Here is a 16,025-nt window from a genome sequence, read left to right on the forward strand (position 1 = left end):
TTTGTGCACTGATGACAAAGAGAGTTATTGATACTTTGCAGTGGTCGAATGTTCAGCAGTAAATATGGTGACACAATGCACACATTAACACACACTGGCAAAAAAGTGTTTAGACTATCTGAAAACTCAAGAAGAAATACAAAATTGATTTAATCAACACATTTTCAAGAGTCTGTGATGTATATGAGCATTCATGGTCCTGTTTAGGTGTTTTTTAACAAAAAGGTGAGAGTGACTAACTGAAAAACTGTTAGCTAATGCTAGATAGCTGTTATTTTAGCGGGACTTATGTAACAGCACAAAATGTCCTGTTTTGCTTCCAACTAGGTCAGTTCTATATGGTCAGATTCTGTTAAAATAAAGTTCAGATTAATGTCTAACCAGCCTCAGACAGAGCAGAGCCTACAGTTAGTGTCACAGCCTCAGGGAGTGTTGAAGACATCAGCTGCAAAGTATCAATTCCCCTTTAGAATTCAGCTCTACTTCTTGTATTTTTGGAAACTTTTCTTCTCAAACTGCCACAAGACTGAAAACTATTATCAATATTTACCACAGGTACTATCCAAAATGATTAAAATAATTTGAAAAACATGTAAACCTGTCATATGCGCTTGTCTTCACTCTTTCATAATGAGTCTTAGCCCCACATGGAAGCTTTTTACATGGAGATTAGGTGGTAACAAAAGTACATATGGTTGGTTAAAACTAGAACAAATATTCATGCTTGGAGGTATTAACATACTCAGGATAAAAATAGCTAAATATTTGACAGTTCAGAATTTGGAGTGGAAATACAAAACAGTGTGCTGCACAGGGTTACATCTTTTATAGACATGCATTTTTAGGTGTATGTGTGAGTTTAAATAGATGGTCCTATGATCAGGTGTATTCAGCCTTCAGATCAGTTATTTCCTGGATACAAAGCAGCCATGGCAACCAAAAATTGGTATCTATGTTCAAACGATGGTAAATCAGCAAGATTCGGCAAACTCTTGACTATTCGGACAAAATTAAAACTACAAGCGGCATTGAAGGCCCTCTAACCCATTTAACGCATTTCTTTCTCATTTAAATGTAACCAAAATGTAACAAAAATGTGTATTATGTCAGTGGTGTAGAGAAATGCATGTTATTTATTTTTTGTATTTATAAATGTTCTTATTTTGATGTTTTAAAAGTATATATTAGAATTTTGTTTAAAAAGCCAGATAAACTAAATCATTAAGAGTATGGTGTTCAAATTTTATAATAAGACTTTTTTTTTTTTTTTTTTTTGCTGAGAAACTGTGTACATTGTGTCTTAATAGGCTTGCATCTTAGTCAGTTTGTACAAACTAGCTTAATTTGTAACTTTGTGGTCTAAAACCGAGAGTATGCTGCCAACAGATGCATTTTAAGAGGTCGGTCAAATAAACACCGCAGTCAAGCAGTGAGGATTTGGAAGTGGCAGTGCATCCAGATGGCATCAGGGTAGCTGTTTATTAGCACTTAGAGCTCTGAAGTGAAGCTAGCACCAAATGAAATATAAAGAAAATTACACCTTAAAGCTAACACGAGTTATGCCTGTGAACCTGTCTGTTTAAATCTGTCTGACTGTTAGTCAAGCAGTTTTCCAATTCCTCTCTCACTCTCCACTTTAGTCCCCTTTAGACCCCACACCTCCACCCTACTCGCTCTCCATTTTAGTCCTGCAGCTCTCACCCCTCACTCTCTTCTTTAATCCTTCACACCCCGCCTCTCACTCTCCCCTTTAGTTCTTCAGACCCTGCCCCTCACTCTCCCAGTCCTTCAGACCTCGACACTCACTCTCCCTTTAGTCCTTCAGACACCACCCCTCACTCTCCCTCACTCTCCTCTTTAGTCCTCCAGAGCCCGCCCCTCCTCACTCTCCTCTTTAGTCCTCCAGAGCCCGCCCCTCCTCACTGTCCCCTTTAGTCCTCCAGGCACTGCTCATTTTGAACAGTTTAGGTGTTTAGTAACACTTTTACAACATCAAACAGTCTTCAATGGATAATTTATGTATGAACAAATCTTACCAAGTGCTTCAACAAAACTGCTCTTCCTTTTTCTACAACATAACAAAACAGAAGTAGCCCATACAACCAACTAAAGTCCAATATGTTGTTCTTTCACAGCCTCGTAGCCCCTGCCCACTCGTGTCTTCTGGCCTCTAGCCGTCACTGCGTATGACATGGAAGAGTGTGACGTTGTAGAGCACCTGGTGTCCGTTGTTCCAAGTGAAGAGCGCCCTCTCGCGGGGGTTGTAGTCCATCATGCTGATATGGGAGTACTGGTTGTGGAAGGGGATGTCCGTGTACTCGTAGGTGCTAGTGTTAGTGTGGTAGGCGAAGTGCACCTTGGCCCCGGCCAGGTGGGAGTTGGTGACGTACAGGGTGCCGCAGATCATGAAGGCCTCCCCCGCGCTGCGCTTAGGGAAGCCTGTGTCCCAGCTCCGCACCACCTCCAGAGTGTTGGGGTCCATGCGGCTCACCTGACAGAGGAGAGACACATGTAAGGGATAAAACCAATAAACTAGCATTAATGTGTCAGAGGACTCACACTCAAAGTCTGGTTTTAATTAAAGGACTATATTACACTGTTTCTGATCTTTGTTATAATGTTGAGTCTTCATCAAAAACCTACCTAGAGTCGTGTTTCATTTCATTCACACATCTTTAACACACTGTTTTTTGCATATTTAGGTTCTCTCAAATACAAAACACTCTGTTCCACGTTGTGATGTCATATGGTAATACATAAAGTGCTCTACTGTGTTTTAAACTCCATACACCTTTACTAGAATAATTTGGATGATTTCAGCCCTGGAATGTCCAATATCTACTCAACTAAAGTTAAAAGGTAGGTCGTAGCTTGAAAACTACCACCATATGACATCACAAGGTGGAACAGAGCATTTTGAGCTTTGGACATGTAGACAGACTAATAATAAAGCATTACTCAAACATGTGTGAATGAAACAAAACACAACCTCACAACAGGTATGTTTTTGATGAGATCACAACGTTCTAACATGGCTTAAAGCTCACAACAGTCAATTTTGCACAATATACGAACTTTATTTTAATTATCGGTGATGTTTGAAAATGGTTCAAATGAAATGTGTGTCTTGAAAATTGATCCCCAATGTTTTAAAATTATATCCTTGATCTTTGGATGATAAATCCAAAGTTTTGGAAATATATCCCCTGGAGACAGACAACTAAGTTACCAAAGACAGCTTCCTTTATTGATAGTTAAAATACGATCAATAAAAGCATACTCCTGGGAAAACTGAGCAAAAGTATGGTCCCAAAGGCAGCTAAATTCACAGGAGAAGAGCAGGACAAAGATAAGTAGAAAAGTGAAGTACATCTGTTTGTGCAGTGTCTTTTATGCACAAATTGCTGGCAGTCATTCAAGGTCAGTTACATCATTTGCACCTGACACCTGTTTGCCCCCCTCTTGTTATGCCCACCACACTGTTCAGTCCTCTTGAACTCTGCGACCCTAAAGTGATGGGACTGTAAACTATTGTTTCAAGGCAGTTGCACATTGTTTTGTTTTTTTTTTCACATATTGTATAGGCTAACATTAGATTTCTAACAGACATAATAATGACAGTGACAGATACAAACATGTGACCATTTTATACATATTGATGAGAGTGAACACACTGAGAAATAACAAGAATATTAACAGAAATGTGTAATATATAGCAAATATTTCTCCCAACCTCTACATATTTTTAACATTCTTCTTTTTTTATTTTTTTTATTTTGTTAATTGCTCTTGTAACAGTCTCAAGTGGCACATCTTCCTTAAAGAGGGGGTATTTTACTTCAGTGGGGTATTAACTGCTAACACATAACATATTTACATCACCATGTTTCCTTTTGTTGTTTTGAAAATGCTATATTCCCAGAAAGCAACATATTAACATGTTTCATAAGTTTCACTCTCCCTTCAGAGCGCTATCACAACACAATCAGCATGCTTCCCCCTAATGAAATTACTGCACTTCACATCAGGTTTGTCAAGTTGCTGTGAACAGTTTTGTATTATGTTTTTGCATAATTATGGAGAGTTGTCATGTGGGAGCATGGATGATGTAGGCTTGTGGGCTGAGCATTGCATAATCTTACCTGTGTAAGGAGGGTTCGAATAGGGCCTGGGAAAGATTACTAAAATACACAAACATGCGTGGATGATATCTCAAAACTCTTCAGGCATGTTTTTGATAAGGTAACAATGTTATAGCATGGTAGAAAGCCCCTCCAAAATCGATTTAGCACACTACTCCCTCATTGTTGAGGAGATGGCTGCTGCTTTTGTACAACACCCACAGAAAGTCATTTGGAGAGATAAAAGCAGGGAACTCTTATCAGTCTACAATACTTTACTTACATCCAAAGACTAAAGAAGAAGCCATCTCTCATGCAGTTCCTCTCGTTGGGATTGGGGGAGTGGGGCTTGACTGGCCAGAAGTGCTCCTTACCTGCTGTGCCATTGTACCATAATACCAGCAAATAATAACAATTATGGCTAAATAGTAACTTGTTAGATCCTTTATGATAAAAAAAAAAGAATGCTACTACCAACAACTTGATAAATAAACGTTATTTCTAACACCTCATTTAAGCATGTTTTTGACAGGCTCAGATCCTTTGTGCCTCCAGTGGTAATATCTCAAATTGTTACCATTAGCACATGTTAGTCATGCCAGACAGATGAGTGTTTGTCTTCTCACAAAACAACAGGCATGTAATGTAATGAGAGAAATGGACAACAGGATTTAAATAAATAATATCCGGTCATTTACGCAGACACAAATCCACAGCTGTCTCCAATTATCTCCTCTCCCCTTTGGAATACAACAGAGAATGGGATGTACCTGTAATTATGTGTTGTTATAGAAACTTGTACTGTAAAAAAACATGAAGAGTTCTGTATATTTGCAAGGATATACAATCTGGGAGTAAGGGAAGAGACTACAGGCAAGAATTTATTATTGGTCAGTTCACTCTTACTTAACATATAAGCTTTGCCCATCTGCCCCTGAAGTTGTTTCATCATATAAGAACAATGCACAGTGTTTGTTGGTCAAATCTCCATTCTAGAGACCACACTAACCTGAAGTATTCCTTGCAAACGCTTTAAGTCAAATGGCATTTGTTTATCTCTGAGTTAGTTAGGAAACTCACATTGTGCAAAAAAAAAAAGTAACCGATTTGTACCTTGAGTTGATTTTTCATGCATACATTATACTTTTTCTTAATTACAAATTTGGCATCAGACTGAGTACATTTTATCCATGTAACTGTACTTCTACTTGATCACACATTTTCAGTCCTCTGGTCATCTGTTTTGTCTTGTGCCTACCATGATATTGCCAGCATTGGGGATAGAAGTGTACACAGCCCACAGGCCCATCTCGTCCGCCATCAGGTCGATGTCTGAGGAGCCGCCCCAGCTGTACGGGAATGTGTTGTTGTATCCCGCCCCACTCAGGCTGCGCTGGAGCAGGACACTACGGGAGCGCAAGTGGTACTGCACCTGCACACGCAAACAAGAACAAAGGAATTTATTTTTGTACTGCCCGAAATCACAACAGCAGTCACCTAGCAGGGCTTCACAAGATTTAACCAACAGAAAAACAAACCATGAAATTGATCAATAACAGACAGGCAGAATTAAGCGGGACTAAATACCTACTCCCACAACCACATTTCAAATACAGAGGTGCCAATTTTGGCATTACCTGGAGGACTAAAGAGGAGCATGACTGGAAAGGAGGGGCGGGGTCTGGGGGTATAAGGGGGTATAAGAAGCAGTGTGATTGGTCTAACAATTATCTGCACTTCAAACTCTGCCCCTGCAGCCAGGAGTTTGTAATCGGAAACACCAGGCTGTAATCAGGGCAGTCCTGATTGATGTCACATAGTACTTGAAATTGCAGAGTCTGCTAGAGGCAACATGCACTTGTTACCTGTTTTTGAGCAGAAAGCTGTAAATGTACCTATTTTGCAGTAAAATTGCAAAGGACTAGGGACAGTAGTGAACAGTACTCAAACCCCATATACACAGTTTAGTATATACAGTACAAAAAGTTTATTTAGTGTTTAGTTCCACTTTAACCAACATTCACAAGATACAAGCAAATAAGTAACTGTCCCAGAATGCTCCCTGTCCTTATATCATGGTTCCCCAGCCCAATTTGTTGGAGATACACAAACTTTACACTCCACCTGGGATCCAGATACATCGTCGCTCTTTTAAAGCCCCAGCACATAACTTTTTAGCCAAATAAACAGACTTCTTACTTTCATGGAAACGTTCCTTTGGTTATGACCTTCGAAGTAATATCATAAAATGTGTCTATTTTTACAGGGAAAGTTTTAAAGTTTTAACTTTCTATTTCCATAAGATCATGGAGGTGGCGTGCCACCTCCAAGGTTAAATGTTGTTTTATGTGTAAGTCATGTGTTTATTAAAAACAGAACTGAGCATAAACTAACCTCATGATAAAATAATGGTTACGGTTAATTCATGAACCTTAGCCACAGCCACCACTAGGGGACCTCTGTCCTTCTCTGCAAGAAAAAAAACTCCCAAAAGTGTTCTCTTTTCTTTAAACACCTTAAATAATAGAAATAGTTCAATTGATTGTTAAAACTGCAGAACTGAAAAGCCTTGCTCTCAGAAAGCAGCAAATTTCATTAAAAAAAAAAAGTATTCATTTATTTTTATATTACATTTTTGAACTTTTGCGTATCACCTGGAATCTGAAAAGGAAAACCATCATAACATGGTTAAACCTTATAAAAGCTCATTTGCATATTATGTCTGCTTTAACCAAAATGGTAACCAAAATGTATCTGGATTTGTTCAATGCATGGTCTCTTTTGTTGAAGATGTAATAGCAATGGCAAAACCTCCTTAAAGGTGCTGATTTTTACTGTCAGAATTAGTTCATTTTAAACAGTTTGCTGTGGTTCAAAGTTATCCCTCACTCACATTATATATTCTGAGCATCCTAATTATTCACCATGATGAGTTTCTAAGTGCTTTTCCCAAATCACCCAAATGATTTTAGTGAAGTTGGATGGTGTTCTGACATTACAAGGTGGAACAGAGAGTTTCAGTTTGAGAGAAGAACCTAAATATGCAGGGTTTGTGTGTTAAACATGTATGAATGAAACAAAACACAACTCCGAGTATGATTGTGATGAGGAAAATACCGTTATATGGGCTCTTTAAATGATTAGGCCATATACTTGTCCACATGATTATATTCTACTAAACCTTGACACGCGTGTAAGTGTATACCATACCAGGATGTTGCTCTGGTGCTTGTTGTAGTAGAGGGAGCCGTTGTACACCACGTGCCCGGTGCCGGCCCAGGGCTGAGGGAGCAGGTGCTGCACAAAGTTCTGACCCTTAGTGAAGTCCGCCATAGTCCGGAACTCCAGCACCCTGCGGCCTTTGTAGTACCCGTCCATGGACCACACCTGAATATAAACACACACAATATAGTACTGTAAATATACGTCAAAAAGGTCAAAGGACATAAGGGACATCTCTGTGACATCATAGAAGTAGAAGTGGGTAGTAGTCAGGGCTGTTTGTGAGCAGTGCTCTACAGTCACCAGGAGCTCCAGGCCATCTGCTCTACCTCCTTTTGTTTATTTGAGGTACAAATAATCCAACACACTGAGCCTGACTTGAATGGGACCTGAGAACTCATAATGTGCATGCTAATGAGCAAAGAGAGGGAGGAAGAGAGAGGAGAGATAAAGACAAAGAGCAAGAAGAGAGGGGAGAGGGAGGAGAAAGGGGAGATAAATAATGAGAGAGAAGAGGAGAGAAGACAGTTGAAAGAGAAAGAGAGTGGTGACAGAGAGGAGAGAGGGGGGGGGGGGGGGGGGGGCAAAAAAGTGATGGAGTGAAAAGGGAGAGAGGGAGAACAGAGGAGGAGAGAGCTAAAGTGAGAGAGAGACGAGAAGAGAGGGGAGGTGAAAAGAGGAGGGGGAGAGAGGGGAGGGAGACTGAGGGAAGAGATAGAGAGGGAGAAGGGAGACAGACAAGAGGAAGAGATGGAAGGGCGATAAATAGAAGGCATGAGAGAGAAGAGCAAGGGCAAAGGGGGTTGGGGGTTGGGGGTCCGTGAACAGTGATTAATCAGCCAATCAGGCCAGAGCAGAAGTGAGGATATGGAAGAATAGATGAAGAGACACTTTGTTATAGCTGTAGACATGGCTGTGACCTGTGAGGGAAAGACAAATAAAAGAGGCATACACATACTTGACTTTTAAATGGTTCCCCTCATTATATATTTGAAGTGCCATTGCTCTTGAAATGTTTCCGTTTTCACCAATATTTCTTAAGTCCTGCATTCATCCCATAGACCTCTATACGAAATGAACTAGAGCCGAAGGTCTGCTAGCTAATGGACTTTAACTTCCTGAAACGTAAGCTGTCAATCAACCTGAAAGTTAGTGGGTGAGCTTGGATGAACTGCACATGGAAATAAGACCGCTCCTTCCAGCAGCGGATACGCGGCGCCCACATTTACGAGTTAGCAGAGCAACATGGAGAAGAAACAGCAAACTCTGAAGTTAGTCATCCCATGAGTGCCAAGTTTAAATAAACCAACAACTACTGTGTTTAATAAGAAATCTAGATCCTGCAGTGTCAACAGTAAAGCTGGGCTGTCTAAACACACCAAACTGAGAGCTGTTGACCTGAGACACAAATGGTTTGTGGAGTCCCAGCAGCATTTACCAAAGAACTGAGAGACAAACATGTCAGCTGTGGACATTGTAAGATATGATATTTTGTTATTGGACCTGCTGTAACACATGTAATTGCCTGTTCAAAGTTTATGCACTGTAAATGTAGTTCCTGAGCATGTGCAAAGTCCTCCAGCTCAAGATTCCTTGCATAGTCTCCCTCATGTCTCCGGCATTTAGTGCCATCTGGACTCCAGCCATGTTTACTTGTAGTCGGTACAGGCGTGTCAAGAGGTACATAGTCCTTGTCAGAAGGCTCTTTCATAACCAAACTCTAAGCGACAAATAATGAATATTTTAGACACACAGCACCAGTTGTAAAAAAAAAAACAACAACAAAAAACTAACCAAGCCAAAAGAGCTACAACATCAAACCACCATACAAGACAGAAATGAAGCTTGTTAGCACAGTCAGCAATGCATAGATAGCCTACAGTGTGTTATTTTAAAAAAAACTAGCCTCACAGAACACCATTGGTCAGTCTTCTAACAAATTGTTGTCGTAAGCTACCTCCCTTTTAATTAATTAATACTCTGAGTACAATTACAGATTTGTTTATGATCCTTACCTCTGAAAAGTCCTTTGCAACATAATTACTGTATTAACAATGCTCTGTTGACCTTATGACCTTGCTGGGATGTTCGGCTCAGCTCTGCACGTGCACAACTGCCGAGGCGTGGCTTCAAAGTGCTTTGAGGGAGTGAGGAGGAGGGTCTGGGGAAGTGTGGGGAGGGATCTCAGGATGTTTTTTTGTTTTTTTTTTGTTTTTTTCAAAATCTCTCTTCACAAACTCCAGATATCAGCTTTAAATCGCCTAGGATTCAACAGCGCCTCATAGCCATTTAGCAGTAAGCCTTGTCTATAACTTTTTTAAATAGTCTGCTGCTCTCAGTGGAGGTTATTGCTTTCCCTGGAATGAATGTTTTACTGATCAAAAATACCTTGCAAACAGTTCAGTGGTATACTGTGAAACAAAAGCCACATCATCTCCATGGTGACAAGCAGGCAGCGCACCCTCTTCCAGAAAAGTTACATAGCACCTCTTTAATAAGCATTTTTGATTCATTTAAAGCAGAGCTATTCTGCAAAATCAACCTTTTTGATCTTTTAACCATGTTATGGTTGTTTCCCTTCCCATTTACTTGGTTGGAGTTGTATTTAGGCTGATTCATGCCTGAGTAATCTTTATTCTTCTGTTTTCAAGACTTCATTGCTCCGATCTACCCATTTCTTCACTGCCACCTGTACACGCCCACTGTGACGTACTTACTTTGTTCTCTAATAATATTTTCTTAATCTATTGAAAGATTCGGCAGTGTCGCATAGTCATTTTGGTACACACTTTCAAAAAATCTGCTGCCCGCTACTGTGATGTGCAGTTATCCATAGGAGGTGATGACAGCTGCACGGCTTTTTGTTGTGATGATGTTTATGGCAACATCAACTTTTATTAACATTATAACTATATAGCAGACACAAGCACAGTATGTCTTCTTTAAAATCAAAAATACTTTGAAGAATTTCAATATCACTTCCTTCTGTTGGTGCAGTGAAAAATAAAGCAGTTTCTAACAAGCTGAAAAACATGTATATGTATGTCTACATATACAAGATTACTCAAAACAAAACAAAACACCAGCTTCTCCAGCTATGTTTTTAACAAGAAAAACAGGAGTTTTCCAACACAGTCCCTTTAATAGCAGTGATATCTAAAGAATGACAGACAAAGCACTCTGATTATAGGTGAGGAATGATTGTAGGGTACTTGTCTCCAGCTCTTCTCACCACGTCTCTGCAGTTCAAGGGGGTTTGTTTGTCATCAACACCTCAAGATACAAAGGCGATGGGGACATTTTCATATGAATCACTGGTCCTTTATTTTTTTCAGTGATTTTTAAAGGTCCTATATTACACAAAATTGATTCTTGTGAAGTTTAAACCATGTTCATTCACACATTTTTGAGTAATCCCAAAGCTCAAAATGCTCCACCTTGTGATGTCATGTCATAATGTGACACTCAGATCTATGTCCCACTGGCAACAGGTGAATATGGACCAGTGGATTCACTCTGCCATTGCAGATCAGTGTGTGGATGCAAAACAACTTTCTCCAACTAAACTCAGGCAAGACAGAAATCATAGTCTTTGTCCCACAGAAGCAAAGATAAGGTGTCAGCAGTCACCTCTAACCTCTCTCTCTAAAACCTTCAAATCAGGCTAGAAATCTAGGGGTAATGATGGACTCAGACTTGAACTTTAACAGCTACATCAACTGCACCACATCAATAATAACTGCAGCTTTTTGCAATCTATAAAACATTGCAAAAAGCAAAAGACATAATGTCAAAACTAGATTTGAAGAGACTTATCCATGCATTTGTCTCCAGTAGGTTAGACTACTGTAACGGCCTGCTCACTGGCCTCTCCAAACAAGCGTTAAGACAACTGCAGTACATCCAGAACACTGCTGCTCAGGTCCTGACTAGAACCAGGAAGTACGAGCACATAAGTCCTGTGCTCAGGTCTCTGGCTCCTGTGGCTCAGAGAATAGACTTTAAAGCAGCTCTGCTTGTGAACAAGTCTCTCCATGGTCACTTTATGATTATTATTTGTGATTATTTATGTTTTTATTTGTTGTATTGTGATTGTAACTTCTTTCTTATTCTGTAAAGCATATTTTGCATATTTTCACCCATCAACCTGCAACAACTACAAAACATTACTCCTCCAACCGGTTACTTCTGACTGAGATCTGATGATTCAAATAAATGTATTTTTTGTAAAGCCCAGAATCACAACAGCAGTTGCCTTTTAGGGTTGGATATGACAGTGCATTTAACCAACAGAAAGTTAGAAAATCAATAATGAAACAGAAACAAACAAGGAAATTAATGAACAGAAAACAAGCAAATGGATATGGATGATGATGGATCAGTAGATACGTTTACCAGCGCTGTAGTCCTTTAGTCAATTAATCAGTTTTAGTAGTTGACTAATAATTTTTTTGGAATAAAAAGGATTTATATTTGACAAGAGCAAAAAGGAGAAGTTGGTGTGTGAGTGAGTTAGCTGAAGATCTGGTATTTTTTTGGTATTTTTTGGTATTTTTTGGTATTTGGTATTCAAAGGCAGATTAAACTCATGATTCGGAAGTTTAATCTTTCTTTATAAATACTTTATAATAAATGTTTCCTAGTACTTTTTTCTGCATAAATAGTTTTTTCCCATGAACTCCTGTGCAGGTGTGGTCTTGTGAGTGCAGTTTGAGTCAGATACATGGAGATACGTAATAGTTTTGAGAGCTTTTGCCGCGCCCCTTTTTAGTTGACTAATCGATTGACAGGACATGTCTTTAGTCTAACAAAAAATATTTTTGTTGACTACAGCAGTTTACACATAAATAAGATAACTAAATAATCAGATAACCCAAAAATTATGATCAAGTATTTACATACTTGATCATTTTATGATTTGTTTACATACAAATCATAAACCATCCAGAAAACCAGACGTCAGATCATTACAGTGGGCCTAAAGACAAAATCTACTTATTATTTTTTGCAACTAAATGTGATATAATTTAGTGTTTTGATTCTCAAGACGATTATCCAATCAGAAAACAGAATGAGCCTCACATGAATCTCTCTTTTTGGTTGCCAGTTGTGAATGGTAACCAAATGTACCTTTAAACAAAAACATTAAGAGCGGCTACATACAGTTCCTTTTAACAAAATTAGATTATTTTAGCATGATTATTCCTATTAAGCGCTGCTGCTGTACTTCCAGACTGAATTCGAACCAGTACTGGTTGAACACTGGGCCAAATGCAGGAGACATAGTGTAGTACAGGAACAATAAAATCCATAAATCTCATGGACAAAAGTACATATTTTAATCAGTAGTCATTGTCATGTGCCGATATTTTTGTCTTTGTGAGAGGGAACATGTGTTACAGCATGTCCAGTGTGAATTCAAACTACTTTGATGACAACACGAGTCCAGAAATTTGATATTTTCGTCTATCAGTAACTAGGCATATGTAATGTATGTACATGTCTGAACAAGCCTGTGATTGCACTTATATTAAAGGAGACATTATATGCTAGTTTAAACAATCAGTATTTCACATTTGAAGCCGTAAAGAGGCCGCATTATGCAAGTTGTTTTCACCACTCAATCATGTTATAATGTTATTCAGTCATCAGAAATTACCTGGAGTTGATTTTTTTCTTTTATCCATGCATGTTTGTGTACACCTACACATTTCTTTACTGTCTCAAAAACGTGAAAAACAGAAATAGTTCATTTAAAAAGGTTTACAGTAGTCCAAAGTTATTCCTCACTGACCTTATGCATTCTGAGCATCGTAATTATCACCTTGATGAGTTTATAAGCATTTTCACAAACTCTCAGAGAGCAGTGCGGCGTTTTGCTGTGAGGGTAACGCTATCATCTAGCATGCTAATCCTACACTTCCTGATTGTTGGGCAGTAAAACACTTTAATTTGATGTAGTCTGTACACAGCAAACTTATTTAGACATCAAGAGTTGTTTTTATAATATACCTGTGCTGGGGCAAGACACATTTTGCTCAAATACACGGGTCAAATCAGGTACAGGGTGTCTAAGGATACTTTAATGGAGTGTTAGAGAAATTCAGTTTCTGTACTGAGGGCTCTCACTGCCAACTCCATCCTTGTTATCTTAGCCTATGTCATCAGAGATAAAATACTCCCTACAATGGAAACATAGCCAGACTGGACTGTATGAGACTGGAATGGACAACACAGAGTTACAATTACATCAGTCCATAGCTTACAAAAAATACAATACCATTTTGCAGTGTGTGGTATTGTATCTCTTTATCAGTGCTGCGAGTTTGGTTACTCTACAGCCACATTTTAAGTTCCACAGAAAATGTTGCATAGATTCTTTAGTTTTTTTCATTCAGTCAGGAAAATCTTCCATTCCTTTATTGCGATATAACACAAGGCAGTTTGTGCATTTAGGTATAGTGCACTGCCCACCGATGGAGGCCCATGTGGCACTGGTTGTCACTACAAATGTGGATTGAACAAAGTATGCAGCGGCAGAGTTAATTAGGATTCTATATTCTAATCGAATTAAGATTATTCTTTGTATATTATCAAAGTTGAGCAGTCTATATTTTTGTAGGACATGGCAGTGGTGGTGTTTTTGGTCTAAGATTTCTAATGTTTGCTTATTCCGATGGCCTCAGGGTAGTTTTGCCTGCCTGGGACCAGAATGTTAAGCAGTAATGAAAATGGGACATAATCACTGCATTGAAAAAGGTTTGAGATGCTTCTAAAATTAGAGTTCCTGATGTTCCTTGTTTTGTTTTTTAAAGGCGAGAGTGGGGTCTAGAGTGACACACAAGAACTCTGTCACCTTCTGTATCACTTCCCCATTTACAGAGACATTGGGGAAAGATGAGTATTTGCATTTGTTGACAAAATACATAGCTGCAGTTTTCTTTATATTTAATGTGAGACATGAATCATGTAACCAGTTTGCTACCTTCTCCATAACCACTATAAGCAGTATACCTCTTCCCCAAGGAAGGATACAGAACAGATGTATAAACTACCGTATCATCAGCATACATCTGGCTCTCGACATAAGCATCATTGAGCGGTCAGATTCACTGACCCACAGGTTGGCAGTGCAATTTCAGCTCTCACAGATGAATGCTGTCATTGTGTCCTTGGGTAAGACACTTAACTCACTTATCCCCTAATGTCTGTGTACACTGGTGTATGAATGTGTGTGTGAATGGGTGAGTGGTTCCTTGATGTAAAGCGCTTTGAGTGTCTTCAAGGTGGAACCGTTTACGATTTACATCCTGGCACTTAGATGGCAGATTGATTATACAGAGCGAGAAGAGAAGAGGGCCGATGTTTGAGCCTTGTGGCATTCCAATATGAGTGACCTCTGTAAATGAAATGGTGTTAGTGATACTGAAACATTGGGAGCCATTTTATAAATGGGGCTGAAAATCAGGCCAGGATGTTTACAGACAGTTTATATTGTGTTAGTTTTGACAGTGGTATAGGGTAGCTAACTGTACCAAATGCCTTGTGAATATCTAAGACACTTGCTCCCACTACCCCTCCATTGACAAGGTTAGATTTTATTGTTTCAATGAGCAGGGAGAATGCAGTTTTGCTCGAGTGATTTGCTCGAAACCCAGACTGCATGGGATGTCGTAACTCTTCATTCTCCAGGTGTTGAGTAAGTTGTTGAACTATCATTTTATGATGGGAAGTATACTGATTGTCCTGTAGCTGTTCATGTCTTGCTTATCCCCTGCTTTATGTGGTGACAGTGGCTGTTTTCAATGCATTAGGGAAGTTGTTTTCTGCTGTAGATTGATTTTAATTTAAATATAGTTATTGGGGCTGTTAGGGTGTCTCTGTGTGTTTTCAGAAAAAGCGTGAAATTATGATAAAAAATGGTTACCAATAACACTGCTGTTGGAAATAAAAGTGCCACTGACGTTTAGGGTTATGGTTTTGTTCATTGTTTGTCCTTTCCCTGTAAGTTTGTGTTCTTTTTTGCGTCTTTAATTATCTCCAGATAAACGTCTGCTTTAGCCTTCCGTAGCTAAGCTGTAACTTTGTTTTGCAAGGTTTTAAAACTATACAGTGTTTAAACCTGTTTTAATGGCTCCTTTAAGGTCTGAGTCTCTTTTCTTCATTAAGGCCCAGACTGTCTTGTTAATCCAAGGCACCTTTATTTTTGCACTTTGCTTGCAGGGCTGTGTTATACACGGGTACTCGGTCACACGGGAGGAGCTCGGAGTAGAGGGTCCTCCACGTCGAGAGGAGCCAGCTGAGGTGGCTCGGGCATCTGTTCAGGATGCCTCCTGGACACCTCCCTAGAGAGATGTTCCGGGCATGTCTCTCGGCTGGCCTGGGAACGCCTTGAGGTCTCACTGGAGGAGCTGGAGGATGTGTCTGGGGTGAGGGAAGTCTGGGAGTCCCTGCTTAGACTGCTGCCCCCGTGACCCGGCCCCGAATAAGTGGAAGAAAATGGATGGATGGGCTGTGTTAAATATCATCATTAGGTCATCACAAGCCTGTTCAGTGTTTACCCAATTTACTATTTCTTTCCACGGGCTATTCCTAAGTTCATTTTGTAAAGGTTGAAGGTTTTGGGGTTTTTTTTAGGAATATGTACTTTTTGGTCTGTATACTGACATTTTGGCAACTTCA

The 16,025-nt window shown here is 39.5% G+C and overlaps 1 protein-coding gene across 2 annotated transcripts in view; it reads right to left on the minus strand.

Annotated features, from left to right (window-relative positions):
• Nucleotides 1-1,273: 1,273 nt before the first annotated feature.
• LOC117372984 (noelin-2-like) overlaps nt 1,274-16,025 on the minus strand; it is a 65,866-nt gene continuing 51,114 nt past the window's right edge. For both annotated transcript variants that reach the window (XM_055221375.1, XM_033968845.2), the window contains exons 6-8: nt 7,332-7,508; nt 5,380-5,553; nt 1,274-2,491 (exon numbers count right to left, since the gene is read on the minus strand). In XM_055221375.1, the coding sequence (XP_055077350.1) occupies nt 2,171-2,491; nt 5,380-5,553; nt 7,332-7,508 (672 nt within the window). In that variant the 3' untranslated portion in view covers nt 1,274-2,170. The remainder of the gene's footprint in view (nt 2,492-5,379; nt 5,554-7,331; nt 7,509-16,025) is intronic.

Source organism: Periophthalmus magnuspinnatus, chromosome 1 (genome assembly GCF_009829125.3).
Source record: "Periophthalmus magnuspinnatus isolate fPerMag1 chromosome 1, fPerMag1.2.pri, whole genome shotgun sequence".
In the NCBI taxonomy this organism is placed as follows: Eukaryota; Metazoa; Chordata; class Actinopteri; order Gobiiformes; family Gobiidae; genus Periophthalmus; species Periophthalmus magnuspinnatus.